Source organism: Thamnophis elegans, unplaced genomic scaffold, assembly GCF_009769535.1.
Source record: "Thamnophis elegans isolate rThaEle1 unplaced genomic scaffold, rThaEle1.pri scaffold_160_arrow_ctg1, whole genome shotgun sequence".
Taxonomy (NCBI): Eukaryota; Metazoa; Chordata; class Lepidosauria; order Squamata; family Colubridae; genus Thamnophis; species Thamnophis elegans.
The window spans coordinates 13,904-31,561 of record NW_022473629.1 but is presented as its reverse complement, the minus strand read 5'-3'; the positions used below and the strand labels follow the sequence as shown (position 1 = coordinate 31,561).

Sequence of the window (17,658 nt, the reverse complement as noted above, 5' to 3'; positions counted from 1 at the left end):
TCCTGGTGATTGGCCCAAAGTCACCCAGCCGGCTTTCATGCCTAAGGCAGGACTAGAACTCACTGTCTCCTGGTGATTGGCCCAAAGTCACCCAGCCGGCTTTCATGCCTAAGGCAGGACTAGAACTCACTGTCTCCTGGTGATTGGCCCAAAGTCACCCAGCCATCTTTCATGCCTAAGGCAGGACTAGAACTCACTGTCTCCTGGTGATTGGCCCAAAGTCACCCAGCCAGCTTTCATGCCTAAAGCTGGACTAGAACTCACTGTCTCCTGGTGATTGGCCCAAAGTCACCCAGCCAGCTTTCATGCTTAAGGCAGGACTAGAACTCACTGTCTCCTGGTGATTGGCCCAAAGTCACCCAGCCAGCTTTCATGCCTAAGGCAGGACTAGAACTCACTGTCTCCTGGTGATTGGCCCAAAGTCACCCAGCCGGCTTTCATGCCTAAGGCAGGACTAGAACTCACTGTCTCCTGGTGATTGGCCCAAAGTCACCTGGCCATCTTTCATGCCTAAAGCTGGACTAGAACTCACTGTCTCCTGGTGATTGGCCCAAAGTCACCCAGCCGGCTTTCATGCCTAAGGCAGGACTAGAACTCACTGTCTCCTGGTGATTGGCCCAAAGTCACCCGGCCATCTTTCATGCCTAAGGCAGGACTAGAATTCACTGTCTCCTGGTGATTGGCCCAAAGTCACCCGGCCATCTTTCATGCCTAAAGCTGGACTAGAACTCACTGTCTCCTGATGATTGGCCCAAAGTCACCCAGCCAGCTTTCATGCCTAAAGCTGGACTAGAACTCACTGTCTCCTGGTGATTGGCCCAAAGTCACCCAGCCAGCTTTCATGCCTAAAGCTGGACTAGAACTCACTGTCTCCTGGTGACTGGCTCAAAGTCACCTGGCCATCTTTCATGCCTAAAGCTGGACTAGAACTCACTGTCTCCTGGTGACTGGCTCAAAGTCACCTGGCCATCTTTCATGCCTAAGGCAGGACTAGAACTCACCATCTCCTGGTGACTGGCTCAAAGTCACCCAGCCAGCTTTCATGCCTAAAGCTGGAGTAGAACTCACTGCCTCCTGCTTTTTAGCCATGTTGTAGCCATGATCAATTTTGTGATCAATATCAAAAAGTTATTCACTTGTTACGATTGCTTTAAACACTCTGCCATATCTAATGGCTTTCATATTTATCTTTTTATTAATTGCGAAAGCCGGCCAGAACCCCCTTACCAGTGAGTCGGACGGCGTGTAAATGTCATAAATAAATAAGCATTTATAAGCCAGGGCAAGATAAAACAGGTCTCGTAGCCTGGACCAGATATCAGCAACTTGCGGCTCTGGAGCCGCATGTGGCTCTTTCATCCCTCTGCTGCGGCTCCCTGTCGCTCAAAATATGCGTCACAGCCGCCAATGTGCGACGCCCGCCAGCACGCCGTTTATTGAGCTTTTCGACCCCCAGTAGGGCAACTATGGATAAAATCCAAGAAAATAAAAGTTTCAGAAGGAAACAGGACCTTTAATTTAAATACATATGCTAGTTTTATGAGCGTTCAGGAAAAAGTCAGGCGTGGGAAGAGTTTTGTGGCTCCCTTTTGTGTGGGAAATGGGCCCAAATGGCTCTTTGAGTGTTATGGTTGCCAGCCCCCGGCCTGGAGTCAAAAAAAGAGAGAAATTTATTTTACATAAAGCTTTAGAGTTTGGGATCAGTTTTTCCTTACCTGATGTCACTTCTGGGATTTTGGCACCTCCCACCGCCTTTGAAGTTGAGACCTTGATTGGAAAAATTGGCAGCTGCAGACACATCTAGAGAGATCCGATTTCAGAAAGGCTGCTTTAAGGCCCCGTGAAAACAAAACCTCACTAAATATTAATAAGTCCATAAAATTTTGATTTCTCTCCCCGCTAGGAATGAGGACATCGAGCTAATTCTCTCAGAAAACAGCTTCTGCGAGCCCCAGATGTTGGCAACTCGCTACTTAATGTACCCCGGATGGCAAGTATCTCCGTTCGGCAAAATGTTTGAACCGGTGTCTTTTAATATGCGTGTACAAGTACAGGGGGTCCTTGACTTAAGAACAGTTCATTTAATCATCATCATCATCATCATCATTTGGCAAACTGGGCCACTTTAAGACTTGTGGACTTCAACTCCCAGAATTCCTCCTGGCTGAAGAATTCTGGGAGTTGAAGTCCACAAAGTCTTAAAAGTTGCCAACTTTGGAAAGCCCCAATTTAAGAGGATTCCCACCCCATACTTAATTGCCATTAATCCTCCTCCCCTTTAATTAGCGCTGATCCCTAATTGTATGCCAAGCTTCCCAGAATGCACTTTCATCAAGGTAAACGGAGCCTTGTCCCTTTTGCGGGTAGGGATTTTTAGGAAGTTTTCCTTCTCCGCTGTTTCCAAGGCTTAATCTCCCTCCCGCGGCCCGGCCCTTCCAGCTGCAGGCCAGCACATCTGGAACCCTTCTCACACTGTTTATATGATCGCATGAAGTTGCAATTTGTGTGTGTGTCTGTTCTGTTTTAAGGGGCACACATGTTTAATACGCTCCTTAACCATTTTTTTTTTAATTTCAAGAAAAATAACAACTTGCAGCCTAAGTGGAGGGCTCTTCTCAAGTGGGGACCAAACCAGGCGCAGTTAGGCAGAACTATAAATAGTAATCAACTTACAACGATTTATTTAGTGACCATTCAAAATTACAACAACATTGGAAAAGTCCCTTCTGATCAGTCCTTACATTTACGACCGTCGTGGAATTCCCACAGTCACGTGACCAAAATTCAGACGCTTGGCCACTGGCATGTACTTATGACAGTTGCAACATCCAGGGGTCATGTGCTCACCCTCCCAGTTTGTCAATGGGGGAAGTTAGATTTGCTTAACGACTGCATGGTTCACTTACCAACTTCGGAGGTTTCCTTCCCAACCGTGGTTAGAAAGGTTGTCAAGTGGGGCAAAGCTCACTTAACAACTGTTTTGCTTAGCGATGGAAACGTTGGGTTCGGTTGTGGTCATAGTCGAGGATTATTTGTATCCTCATCTTGGTATTTAATGCTTTTTTTTTAACCGGCGTGCCAAGCTCAAAGCAGGACCACTCCGGACAAATATATATTTCTGTGACTACAGAAAGAAAAGAGTCATTATCTCTTCTTCAGTTGTTTCTGCCTTTGGAAAGCAGAATTGCCTGCTTTATTAAAACGTTCAAAAACGTAAAATCGGCCTTTAATTCATTTGCCTGATTTTTCAAAAAGCGATTAGCTATTAAGTGTGAATATTTCCTTTAAGTGGTTAATATTTTTTTCTCTCCTTTCAGGTTTGATGGGAAATTTAGAGCCGGTTCTGTCTTCCCCCCCAGGGTCCAAATTTGTGTGTGGTTTAAACCGTCCTTTGGAGAAAAATGCGCTTCGCGGCCAAATGTAAAGGTAAATTATCATCTTTTTTCAGCGACATGGATCTTTTTTTTTAATGAGAATTTTGAAAAAAAAAACTTTTACAAATATTTACTTCCCATCCACCCAACCCCCTCCCACCTTCTCCCTCCCCCCCCCCACCCCCCCCCCCCCCGAGTTCCCAGAACCAATACAGGGTATAAATCTTTAACAAAAACATTCTAAAATAACTTTAAAAAAGTTAATCTCAGCTTTCATTTGAGCTTTAACTCCTCCTTGCGAGGCTAGCTCTAAACAAATTAGATCATTCCTTGTTTCTTAGTCATAAGCTTCTGAAATTTCTTAGTCCATATTTAGTTTCAGTATAGTCAATCCATCTTCTCCACTCCATGTATATCTCTCGTTTGAATGGTCCTTGAGATATGCAGATATTTTAGCCACCTCTGCTAGGTTTGTTACTTTTAAAGTCCATTCTTGAATAGTAGGCAAATCTTCCTTCTTCCAGTATTGCGCCACCAGCAGTCTAGCTGCGGTTATTAAATGCAAAATCAGGTTAATCTCTACAACTGAACAATCAGTAATTATACCTAACAAAATAACTGAGGGGTAAAACTTTATCCTTTTTTAAAGAACATTTTGCATAATCCACCATATTTTACCCAGAGTGCTTTAACCTTTTTAAGGTTTAAGGTTTAAGGTTTATTATTTATAGGCCGCCCTTTTCCCTGAGGGGACTCAGGGCGGCTTACAATTTATAGGGAGGGGAATACAAAACAATAAGACATAAACAATACATAAATTAAAATAGAAACACAACATTCATTCATCATTCGGGTGGGGACGGATTACGATCTTTATCCCCAGGTCTGACGGGATAGCCAGATCTTGAGGGCTGTGCGAAAGGTCTGGACGGTGGTGAGGGTGCGGATCTCCACGGGGAGATCGTTCCCAAGGGTCGGAGCTACTACTGAAAAGGCTCTCCTCCGCGTAGTTGCCAGTCGACACTGACTGGCGGATGGAACTCGGAGGAGGCCTAATCTGTGTGATCTAATAGGTCGTGAGGAGGTAATTGGCAGGAGGCGGTCTCTCAAGTCCACCATATATGAAAGTAAGTAGCATCAGCACAATCACATCTCCAGCATTTAGGTTGTAAATTCGGATACATAAGAGGCCGGCGACATGGAATCTTAACAACGCGTGTGCATTTCCCCCGCTCTGGAATGGCTAACAAGAATATATGGCTGAAATTGTTATCAGAAGCTGCAGCCTCGGTACAGCCTTGACTGTAATTTTTATGGTTTAAAAACTCCCAAATAATCTAATGATTTTCACATTTATGCAACTGATTCTAGAACACTTCTTTTAAAAAAAGGAAATGTTTTTTCTTGAAGCAACTTTTCCCCTTACGTATCCTTTCTTCATTGGGGTATAATTTTTCAGCTTGTGCAGAAGCACTTGGGAGTAAAATGTGCGTGCAATTCAGCTGTATTTCTCTTAATTCAGTGTTTCTCAACCTTGGTGACTTAAGAAGGGTGGACTTCATCTCCCAGAATTCCCCAGCCAGCTGGCTGGGGAATTCTGGGAGTTGAAGTCCACCCTTCTTAAAGTCACCAAGGTTGAGAAACACTGAATTAGAAGGCGATCAAATTCTCATTTTGCAAAAACCCAAAATGATGCTACCCTGTTTCCCTGAAAATAAGACCTCCCCCGGATAATATGCCCAATCAGGCTTTTGAGCGCATGGGCTAAAATAAGCCCTCCCCAGAAAATATTGCAACACAGCAGCAGCCATGAGGTGACCACGCTCGCCACCCTCCTGTACCTCAAAAATAATAAGACCTCCCGAAAATAAGGCCAAGCACTTATTTCAGGGAGTCAAAAGAAAATAAGGTATGCGTGGAATGCGCTCCCCCACTTTCCTCACCATGGCAAACTTTAACAGTTGACATTCGGCTCCCCTCACGTTCTGAAAGCGACCTGTGCGAAGCAAAAACAATTTGACATCCAGTTTGACAATGCAGCTCATCTGTGTTTAAGCTAAAGGATGTTCACAATGAGAAATACTAGAAAACAGGTGGACTTCAGCTCCCGCATCCCACAGTCAACATGGCTGCCTGGGAATTCTGGGAGTTGAAGTCCACCCTTCTTAAAGTTGCCGCGGTTGAGAAACACTGCTCTAATCGAGGTATTGTCTTTTCAAACAGCTTTGAAGTCGTCTAACAAATCGAGTCCGTTCTCTGGGAACATATACCACATTTTTGGCAAAGTCCAAGTTTTCAGGTAACTGTTCAGCCTCCACCTTACCCCATTTCTGAATTATTTTATCCTCAATCCCTGCATCTACGTACGTATTTTTAATGCTTGCCCTTGTGCTCAGTGCATTGCAGAGTCTCAAAATGTGTCTCAGTTTTGGAGCTGAAGACAGCACAGGTTTGATTTAATGTCCGTTCGTCTGCCTCACTGATGTCTGACTCCGAGTGGCCAGGCCGAGATCTTTCAGATGCCGCAATATTTGGCAAGAATGCAGGAATGAACTAAGTGCCTCCTGCGAGCTCCACTCCTCTTTTATTCCCTCTGGGAGGGGCCATTCACCATCCACCTGTGCATTTACTCCCAAGTCGACCCCTGTTCTTTAGCTCTTCCCTTCGTCTGGCCACTCTGCGCATGCGCACACTGGGAACAGGCTCCAGCTGTTCTTCTGCCTCACTGATGTCCGACTCCGAAGGCAGCTGATAACTGTCGGACGGTCCTGGCCCCCTCTCTGCCTCCAACACAGAGCCCTCCTCAGAGCCTTCCCAGACTCCAGGACTGGCCCAGGTTCCTCCCCAACCTCCTCAGTGTCCGAATCTGCTGCCAGCTCCGGTGGCCACTGGCAAGTCACAACAATACTTGAGAGCACCTGAAGAACCCATCCCCTCCCCTCACTGAACAAAAGTCACCACTCATTAATAACCCCTCCCCCTTTGGTGTTTCTCTGACGCAGATTCTGACCGGATGGTTGAAGTATGTCACCATGCATCTTCCAACACCTTAAGCCTGGTCCCTGTCCAGGAGGGGCCCCTCCCTTTCCTCCTGAGTCCAGAACCGAGAACCGGGACTATTCTGGGTCCCAGGAATGTTTCCTGGTGTTTGTGGGATGCTCCCTCAAGGAAGACGACATCAAGGACTGGCTGAGGCAGACGGCCAAGCAGGTGAGTCTCTCTGCTGGGCGGGAGGAGAAGTGTTACCCTCCCACTCCTTAGGAAACTGCAGGAAGTCCTCAACTTACGATCACAATTGAGCCCAAAATGTATGTCGCTAAGTGAGAAATTGGTGTCCGGTCTCTTCTTAAAAACATCCAGTGGTGGAGCGCCTATGATTTCTGAAGGCCAGCTGTTCCACCGATTAGATGTTCTCACGGTGAGGAAATTTCTCCTTCATTCTAGGTTGCTTCTCCCCTTGATTAGTTTCCACCCATTGCTGCTTCCCCTGCCCTCAGTGCCTTTGGAGAACAGGTTGAACAACCCCCCCCCTCTTCTTTGGGGCAGCCCCTCCAATATTGGAAGATTGCTATCAGGTGCACCTTAAAAGTCCTTCTCTTTTTTAGATTTACCTAATTCCTGCAGCCGTTCTTCGTATGTCTCATCCTCCAGTCCCCTCATCATCTTGGTTGCTCTCTCTGTAACCTTTCTACAGTCCTCCGCATCTTTTTTTTTACATTGTGGTGACCAAGATTGGATGCAGTATTTCAAGGACGGTCTTACTAAAGTCTTTATAAAGTATTTATGAGCACTGACGTATGTTGAACTGTGTATAGACATAAAGTATGTACGAACTTTAGTTATACAAGTACGTATGAATGTATGTATGGAACATAACCGAAATTCTGTAGAAAAATAGAGTAGAGTAAGAACAGAACAGAATAGAATAGAATAGAATAGAACAAATATTGGAATGAAGAATATAGAGTAGAGTAGAATAGAACAGAACAGAATAGAATAGAATAGAATTCTTTATTGGCCAAGTGTACAAAAATAAAAATAAAATACATTCATCAAGAGCATAAAATATACCACGGTGATAGTCATAGGTTACTATAAGCAATCAAATCGTATTAGGAAACAAACATATAAATTGTAAAGATACAGGCAACATGATTATACTCATAAGTGAGAAGAGATAGGTACTAGAAGAGAAGAATAATAGTAATGCAGTCTTAGTAGATAATTTGAACAGTGGGGAGGGAATTATCTTTTAGCAGAGTAATGGCGTTGAGGGAAAAAATGTCCTTGTGTCTAGTTGTCTTGGTGTGCAGTGCTCTATAGCGTCGTTTTGAGGGTAGGAGTTGAAACAATTTATGTCTAGGATGCGAAGGGTCTGTAGATATTTTCACAGCCCTCTTTTGACTCATGACAGTGTGCAGGGTCCTCCATGGAAGGCAGGTTGGCAGCCATTGTTTCTTCTGCAGTTCTGATTCTCCTCTGAAGTCTCTGTCTGTCTTGTTGGATTGCAGAGCCAAACCAGACAGTATGGAGGTGCAGATGACAGACTCAACAATGTGTAGTGTATAAATAAAACATAGTGTAAGAGACAGACTCAATAATTCCTCGTACATAAAGCATGTACGAACTTTATTCATGCATGTACGTATCAACGTATGTATGGAAACATAAAGAACATGAATTCTGTATGAACCACGGAACGATGAACATGCCAACTTGGAGCTCTTGCTAGATATTGCCACCCGCTGACGTTTTCAAGCTGTCTTCCAAGGCAGATCCACGTCTTATCTCTTGAAGAGCATCTAAGTCAGGGGGTTTGGCTCTGAAAGCTGGAGGGAACCAGCCGCCCATAATGCCTTTAGAAAGAAATGCACTAGGTTATGAAATTTGAGCGCAGACCAGGAGTAGAATTCAGCCGGTTCGTACTGGTTCGGTCGAACCGGTTGTTATGATTTTGTGCAGGTCGGAGAACCGGTAAATCAACCACCACCAGCTAGCCCCGCCCGCTCCACCCTATATATATCAGTGTTTCTCAACCTTGGCAACTTGAAGATGGCCGGACTTCAACTCCCAGAATACCCCAGCCAGCGAATGCTGGCTGGGGAATTCTGGGAGTTGAAGTCCGGGCATCTTCAAGTTGCCAAGGTTGAGAACACTGCTATATATTATCTTCCTTCGCCACGCGGTCCAGACCGCCCAGCTAATATGCTAATCTTACCAAAGGTAATCATGCCACCCCTTCGCCCCGAGTTGGGGTCCAGGGATACGCCATTCCCCGGCTCTGTCTGCCGCCCGCTTGCCACCCACCTCGGCCAAGTTGGGAACGTTCCATTCCCTGGCTCCAGCCTTGCCCCGGGCCGCCACGCATGCATGGAAGCCGTGCGTGCGCGCACTCTCGCGTTTTCGTGAACTGGTTGTTAAGTGGGTTGAATGCCACCACTGGCGCAGACTGATGCTCCTGGCTGGAGCATCTGGTTTGATACCACCGCTGTCATGGCAAAGTGGGCTTTGATAAAGAGATCTTCCCCGGATGAAGGATTCTGGATTTTTAATGTGGCAAATGCGGCTCAAGAGAATCTGTTACATAAGGATAATTTGCATGCACTCCCCGTCTGGAGCACAGCCACGACAGAGCACAGTGAGTTCAACTTTTCCTGCTGCCACCAAAGCCCCCGGTGCCCTTCTGCTTTCCTCGCGGGCTTCAAGGCATCTGTCGGGGTGAGCTAATCTCGGTTCTCCGATGACCGAGCGCGGGGTGGCAGGCGAAGAGTCACGGGGAGTGAGTTCTCACAAAGTCACAGACGACCACTAGATCAGCAGATCCGACCTTTGCAGAAATCGCGGGGCAGGTGGGAAGAGGAGCTTTGCGCAGAAAGAGGGCCAGGCAACCAGTGCCATCGGGTGGACAAGACAGGGGGGGAAAAGCAGAAAAAGGTCTGCAGACCGATTCTATAAATAGGGCTTGCTTTTCAAACACAGCAGTAGCTGGAATTCTTCCACAGTGGCCTTCCGACTCTCTTTACATGCATAACCAAGTTGGAGTGCTTGGATAATTATTAGTTAGTGCAATTGGTACTTCTGGGCTAACTGCAGAGCCCCACACATCAAAACCAAGAACCAAGTTTGGGTGTGTGCACGTACATACATGGTGTGTTTACACACACACACACACACACATCCCTATAAATAATAAGTATAACTGAATCTGAAATAGAAGAGAAGAGAACGTAGATAGAAGAGAATATAGAGAAAAGAGAATGGAATGGAGTAGAATGAAAATATGGAATGGATAGGATAGAATAGAATAGAATAGAAAATGTGGAATGGAATAGAATTGAGTTGGAATTGGAATGGAATGGAATAGAAAATATGGAATGGAATAGAATAGAAAATATGGAAAGGATAGAAAATGGAATGGAATAGAATTGAGTTGGAATTGGAATGGAGTGGAATAGAAAAGATAATGGAATAGAATAGAATAGAATAGAAAATATGAAATGGAATAGAATTGAATTGAAATTGGAATGGAACAGAATAGAAAATATGGAATAGGATAGGATAGAATAGAATAGAATAGAATAGAAAATGTAGAATAGAAATGGAATAGAATTGAATTGAAATGGAATAGAATAGAATAGAAATATGGAATGGAATAGAATTGGAATGGAATAGAATAGAATAGAAACTTGGAATGGAGTAGAATTGAATTGGAATGAATAGAATAGAATAGAAAATATGGAATTGAATTGAATGGAATGGAATGGAATAGAATAGAAAATATGGAATGGAATAGGATTGAGTTGGAATTGGAATGGAATGAATAGAAAATATGGAATGGAATAGAATAGAATTGGAATAGAATAGAATAGAAATATGGAATAGAATTGAATTGGAATGGAATAAATAGAATAGAAATATGGAATAGAATAGAATTGAATTGGAAAGAATAGAATGGAAAACATGGAATAGAATTGAATTGGAATTGGAATGGAATAAAATAGAATAGAAAATATGGAATGGAATAGAATGAATTGGAATGGAATAGAGTAGAAAATATGGAATAGAATAGGATAGAATAGAAAAGAAATACAGTATAGTGCAGTACGTTAAGTGAATCTGGTTTCCCCATTGAATTTGCTTGCCAGAAGGTCACAAAAGGGGATCACATGACCCCAGGACACTGCCACGTCATAAATATGAGTCCGTTTTCAAGCGCCTGAATTTTGATCACTTGACTCTGGGAATGCTGCCATGGTCATAAGTGTGAAAAATGGTCATAAATCACTTTTTTCAGTGCCGTTGTCACTCTGAACGGTCGCTAAGGAATCTGTCGTATGTCAAGGACTGCTTGTGTGTGAATTTGTGTCTGTGCGTGTGTATGTATAGAATAACAGGTGGATGTGTATGTGCACGAAGTATATATCAGTGCTGTCACTCTTAGTGTTAATAGAATAAGAAGCTGGAAGGGACCTTGGAGGTCTTCTAGTCCAGCCCCCGGCTCAAGCAGGAGATCCTATATCATTTCAGACAGACACTGTCCGGTCTCTTCTTAACCCTCCCACCCGCCCCCCGTGTTGGAACACCCACAATTTCTAGAGGCCAGCAGTTCCTCTGGTTAATCATTCTCGCTGTCAGGAATGTCTCCTTAGTTCTCGGTTGCTTTTCTCCTGGATTAGTTTCCATCCATTGCTTCTTGCCCTACCCTCAGGTGCTTTGGAGAATAGACACTGAAGAGCAGAAATATCTTTTATATTAGATTGTTGTGTTAAGGATTGAAAACGGGCATAGTTCTGTAGGTGAAGAAGGAGAGCAAAAAGTCCATTCTCTGCATTTCTGTGCGCGCACACGCACCTCTTAAAATGCAAACCCACCGGTCTAGCTATGTAGCCATCCAGTTGGCACATTAAAGAGATTTTTTTTTCCGGAAGCTTGACATTTAAAAGCAGCTTAAAATTCATAAACCGCCACAATTCCGCATCTGTGATTCACATAATGAATGTGTATCGATTCTGAACATCGCATGAAAATCGATCTCTGGAACATTTGATCAGATGTAACGCTTGATTTCTGGGTCTTTGATATACGTGCCAAGTCGTTAAAAAATGTATCAGGCTGTCAAATGGAAGCATCAGTCTAGGTTGTCATTTATAAAACATTTTTCTCCTTTCTCACGATATGAATTCTTCAAAGGAGAAAAAAAACTGAGTAGGTTTAAGGCCACCCAAATCCTGGGTGATACGCAGTTGGCAATGAACCTCCATATAAAAATCAGCATTAATGCATAAAAACTTAACAATAAACAGCATATGAAATGTGTAATTAGAATAGAATAGAATAGAAAATGGAATGGAATGGAATAGCATGAATAGAATAGAAAATAGAATAGAATAGAATATGGAATGGAATGGAAATAAGAATAGAATAAATAGAAGAATAGAATAGAATAGAAAATTAGAATAGAATAGAATATGGAATGGAATGTGGAATGGAATGGAAATATAGAATACAATAAATAGAATAGAATAGAATAGAATGGAATAGAATAGAAAATGGAATGGAATGGAATAGCATAGAATAGAATAGAAAATAGAATAGAATAGATATGGAATGGGGAAATAGAATAGAATAAATAGAATAGAAAATAGAATAGAATATAAATTAGAATAGAATAGAATATGGAATGGAATGTGGAATGGAATGGAAATATAGAATACAATAAATAGAATAGAATGGAATAGAATGGAATAGAATAGAAAATGGAATGGAATGGAATAGCATAGAATAGAATAGAAAATAGAATAGAATATGGAATGGAATGGAAATATGAATAGAATAAATAGAATAGAAAATAGAAATAGATAGAATATAAAATTAGAATAGAATAGAATATGGAATGGAATGTGGAATGGAAGGAAATATAGAATACAATAAATAGAATAGAATAGAATGGAATAGAATAGAAAATGGAATGGAATGGAATAGCATAGAATAGAATAGAAAATAGAATATAATATGGAAGAGAATAGAATAGAATATGGAATGGAATGGAAATATAGAATAGAATAAATAGAATAGAATAGAAAATAGAATAGAATAGAAAATTAGAATAGAATAGAATATGGAATGGAATGGAAATATAAATAATAAATAGAATAGAATAGAAAATAGAATAGAATAGAAAATTAGAATAAAATGAAATATGGACGAATGTGGAATGGAAATATAGAATACAATAAATAGAATAGAATAGAAATTAGAGTACAATAGAATAAAATAGAATATGGAATAGAATTGAATAGAATATGGAATGGAATGGAAATATAGAATGGAATGGAATAGAATAGAATAGAATAGAATAGAATATGGAATTGAATTGAATAGACAATGGAATGGAAATATAGAATAGAATGGAATGGAATGGAAATATAGAATAGAATGGAATGGAATGGAATATAGAATAGAATAACAAAGAGTTGGAAGGGACCTTGGAGATCTTCTAGTCCAACCCCCTGCCTAGGCAAGAAACCTTATACCGTTCCAGACAAATGATTATCGAATCTCTTCTTAAAAACTTCCAGTGTTGGAGTATTCACAACTTCTGGAGGCAAGTTGTTCCACTGATTAATTGTTCTCACTGTCAGGAAAACTTCTCCTTGGTTCTAGGTTGCTTCTCTCCTTGATTAGTTTCCACCCATTGCACACCAGAGCATATGAAACGCGTATCAAAATATAAAAACCTACACATACAAAAACCCCAGTATATCAAATGTGCATCGAGATATGAAACACAGCAAACAGCAGCGAACCATTTCAAAACACACAGCCCTCGCGGCGCATAAAAATTGTGAATAAAATGAAATCATATATGAGCAGTTACCAGAGTGGCTAAGCCGATGGCCGGCTAGCTAGATCTTTTAACCATTGGGCAGCACTGCCCTCAAGATGCTGCATTTCAGGCAGGGATCCAGTAAACATTTTGGGGGGGGGGCGCATACCGTCGCAATACGATGTCAGGTTTGCAGGATGTTACATCGTCGCATTACGATGTCAGGTTTGCAGGATGTTAGGAGGATCAAGCAGCCCCCACTTATATTTCCAGGATTGGCACCTGCCGTAATTGGTTCAAATCCAGTTGGGGGCTCTCCAGATTTAGGAGATCAAAGCCTTGTGCTAGATCAGATATTAAATTAAACATATCTGGATTAGAAGCTGCCCACTCCTGGCACCACACTATCTCACTGTCACAGTCTTCTCTCAGATAGTTGCTGTCCAAGTTTCCATTGGGGCTTTCAAGATTTGAGTCTGAATATTTGGTGGCCACAGGTCTCGTGTTACGTCCCCTGGTAAAATGGCGGTAGGACGTCTAATATCAGGGTCACATCCTTGGGCTACAAACCGTCCAGCTGACTTCAAGCCAGGCACAAATTTACTTAGCAATAGTAATAGCAGTTAGACTTATATACCGCTTCATAGGGCTTCCAGGCCTCTCTAAGCGGTTTACAGAGTCAGCATATTGCCCCCAACAACAATCTGGGTCCTCATTTTACCCACCTCGGAAGGATGGAAGGCTGAGTCAACCCTGAGCCGGTGAGATTTGCTTTTTTTCATTTGGGTTTTAAATAAGTTAAACTGGATTTTTATTTGTCTCACCCCAAAAACAGAAACTACAACGAAAAGCTCTGAAAACTCGGGGCATGTTGACGTCGCAGGAAATCAAGACCATTCACGTAAGTGAGCCAGAGGGCTTCTGGGTAGGAGCAGCCGAGTTAAACAGAGCCGAGGAAAAAAAGTATCAATCCATCCATCAGAACTGGGAGGGAGCCTGGAGGTCTTCTAGTCCAGCCCCCTGCTCAAGTAGGAGATCCTATACCATTTCAGACACGGGACTGTCAAGTCTCTTCTTTAAAAAAACCTGCAGTGACAGAGCATTTATAACTTCTGGTGGCCAGCTGTTCCACTGGTTAATTGTGCTCACTGTCAGGGAATTCCTTAGTCGAGGTTGCTCCTCTCCTGGTTAGTTTCCATCCGTTGTTTCTGGTGCTTTGGGATGTAGAGTAGATAAAAGTAGATAAAAGTAGACACAGGCAAGACAGCCAAGTCTTCATCTCGACTGGAGTCCTGACGCCATGGATTGGCTGTGTTTTTTGTCTATTCTTGCCCTTCTGTCTTTATTTATTATCTCATTTAATCCGCTAAATTAAAATATTCGAGGACTCTCTTCTGCTGCGGCTAGGACTAAAAAGGGACTGTTTTGTCTGCGTGTTGGTTCACGAGACTCGGTTTCTAGACAAGTTTGCTTCGCCTGTGATCCAAATTGATTTATATTTTTATTTATTCAAAGTTCTTTACCAATCTTCCCTACAAATCCGTGATGTCAAACCTGTGGCATGCGTGCCACAGGTGGCACACGGAGCCCCCCCCCACTTGCAGGCACGCGGGCCGTCAAGCCGTCGCCCAGTTCAGCTTCATCACGCTTGACTGCGTGCCTCCAGCCTGCCAGCTGATTTTCAAGTCTCTGCCGCACGTGGGAGACATTTGCGCATGCATGGACGGGCGCAGGGGGGGGGGGTCACGTGCGCATGCATTGAGGAAGCGCCCCCTCCCCCGCGCTCTAGTTTTGAACCCAAGAGGCTTCAGGAACGTGGCACAGGAGGTCACGCACGTCCGTGGGGTGGGAGAGCATGGGGGGTCTTGCACACATGCGCAGGCGGGCAGGGCGCATTGCATTATGGGTGTGGGCACATGCGCGTGCTGTCACACGCATGCACGATTTCTGCCCGCGAGGGCGAAAAGGTTAGCCCATCCCTGCTCTGACTCTGGAGGGGCTTCCTGGCTATAAAACCCATAGAGAAGCGATCAAAATATAATCAAATATTTAAACGATGCAGACTAAACTGGCCCAAATATACATTGTAAGACGGTGTTTCTCAACCTTGGCTGGGGGATTCTGGGAGTTGACGTCCAGAGGACTTAAAGTCGCCACGGTTGAGAAAGACTGCTGTAAGAGAATGTTTTGGGGATCCCGCGCCCAGCAAAATCTCTCTCTGAATCCCAGGTGACCCGGCACCTCGATCCGCTTCCAGCTGGCTATTTCTACAACGGGACGCAGTTTGTGAATTTCTTTGGAGACAAGATGGATTACATCCACGTATCTTTTGCTATAACCGCGTGTCTTGTGCAGCCTTCCTTTATTCATGCCTTTTTTATTTATATCTCACCTCTACTTTTTTTATAAATCAGGTTAAGGTGATGAAATACCTAACACTCTTTCCTCCTCCCGTTTTCCCCAAAATTCTGTGAGGGGGTTGGCCTGAAAGAGCACAAAATCACCCCGTGAGCTTTCACACCTAAAGCAGGACTAGAACTCACTCTCTCCTGGTGATTGGCCCAAAATCATCCTACTGGCTTTCATGCCTAAGGTAAGACTAGAACTCACCGTCTCCTGGTGATTGGCCCAAAGTCACCCAGCTGCCTTTCATGCCTAAGACTGGACTAGAACTCACCGACTCCTGGTGATTGGCCAAAGTCACCCAGCTGGCTTTCACACCTAAAGCAGGACTAGAACTCACCGTCTCCTGGTGACAGGCCCAAAGTCACCCAGCCAGCTTTGATGCCTAAGGCGGGACTAGAACTCACCGTCTCCTGGTGATTGGCCCAAAATCAACCAACTATCTTTCGTGCCTAAAGCGAGACTAGAACTCACTGTCTCCTGGTGACTGGCCCAAAGACACCCAGTGGCTTTCAGGGCTAAGGCGGGACTAGAACTCCCAATCTCCTGGTGATTGGCCCAAAATCACCCAGTTGGTTTTCATGCCTAAGGCGGACTAGAACTCACCGTCTCCTGGTGATTAGCCCAAAGTCAATTAATTAAGTAAATTAATAAAAGGTTTTTTGTCGGGATAAGGAGTTGCTTCCTGTTCTTGGGAAGCCTCGATCCGAACAGTAGTAATTCCAGTACTATTTTTAGTCCCCTTTAGTTGTTTCCCGACTTCTTCCCGGAAATCCTTTTCTCCCCCCCCTCCTCTCTTCCTTCTCTCTTCTTCTTTTCTTTCTTCTTTCTTCTTTTTTCTTCTTCTTTTCTTCTTTCTCTCCTCCTCCTCCTCTCCTCCTCCTCCTCCTTCTCCTTAACGGTTTCGTCCCAGTCATGGACCAGTTCATGAACGATTACTTGAAGAGGCGAACCGAGAGATTGAAAAGTACAACAGCGAGCTGGACAAACAGGAATACCACGATCTCTTCGAGCAGAAGATCTAAGCCGGGGATCCACGTGGGGGTACCAAAAAACTCCCCGAGACCCTTCTTCAACAGTCTGAAAATTAATTTGCCACCAAGAAATCATCTTCTTTCATCTTGGCTAGCTGTAAAGCTGGTTTGTTTGGGTTTTTTTTTTTTTAAATTAAGTTGCATTCACATTAGCTTGGCATCTTAATAACGGTCCCAGGAATATTGGTGGCCGGCGTGATTTCCAAATTTGTTGTCGAGTCATCTAGAGCGCATTGGTGGAAAAGCAATGTAGAGGTTTTATTTTATTTTATTTTATTCATTTCAAGCGTTTACGGAACTGTCTGCTCCTTCGTTTTGCTTTTCGGACGTTTCCCGAAACGCTTTGGCTTCAGTTTAGTGACCGAGATAATCGGGGCCTGTGATTGTTTGCTAGCCCTGCTTATTCCTGAGGGAACGCATCTGAAAAGGTTAATTTGGGGGGCCCTAATCCCCAAAGCGAAATGTAAATGATCTTAAGGGCTGCCCCAAACTGACATATCGTGGTTTGAAGATGTTCTTGAAGCGAGAATGGGGGAACGTGCCCGTTTTTAAAGGCCGCTATGAACCGACATGGCGGTTTGGTGGTGTTCCCAAAATGAGAAATGGGGGGGGGGGACACAAATCATCTTGACGGTGCCTCAGACCAACATATCATGGTTTGAAGACGTTCCTAAAATGAAAAATGTGAAGCACAAATAATCTTGACGGTGCCCCAAACCAGCATGTCATGGTTTGAAGATGTTCCTAAAATGAGAAATGAGGGGGACATACTTGTCCTTAGCGACTGCTGCTAACCAGCATCGTGGTTTGGGTGCTCCCAAAGCGAGAAATGATATTGACTGTGCCTCAAACTAACATATGATGGTTTGATATGTTCCAAAGCGAGAAATGGGGGAAGACAAATGACCTTGATGGTGCCTCAAACTAACATATGATGGTTTGGAAGTTCCCAAAGCGAGAAATGGGGGAACCAAATGACCTTGATGATGCCTCACTAACATATGATGGTTTGAAGAAGTTC

General features: G+C 43.5%; 1 protein-coding gene across 1 annotated transcript in view; it reads left to right on the top strand.

Annotated features, from left to right (window-relative positions):
• The window catches only part of LOC116523303 (uncharacterized protein C20orf194-like), a 55,666-nt gene extending 38,944 nt beyond the window's left edge, over nucleotides 1–16,722 (top strand). The window contains 10 exon segments of the mRNA XM_032238406.1: nucleotides 1,904–1,990; nucleotides 3,318–3,390; nucleotides 3,393–3,426; nucleotides 5,598–5,669; nucleotides 6,374–6,459; nucleotides 6,462–6,584; nucleotides 14,036–14,101; nucleotides 15,430–15,512; nucleotides 16,506–16,540; nucleotides 16,543–16,722. Coding sequence (XP_032094297.1) covers nucleotides 1,904–1,990; nucleotides 3,318–3,390; nucleotides 3,393–3,426; nucleotides 5,598–5,669; nucleotides 6,374–6,459; nucleotides 6,462–6,584; nucleotides 14,036–14,101; nucleotides 15,430–15,512; nucleotides 16,506–16,540; nucleotides 16,543–16,628 — 745 coding nt within the window. The 3' untranslated portion in view covers nucleotides 16,629–16,722.
• The last annotated feature ends 936 nt before the right edge of the window (nucleotides 16,723–17,658 follow it).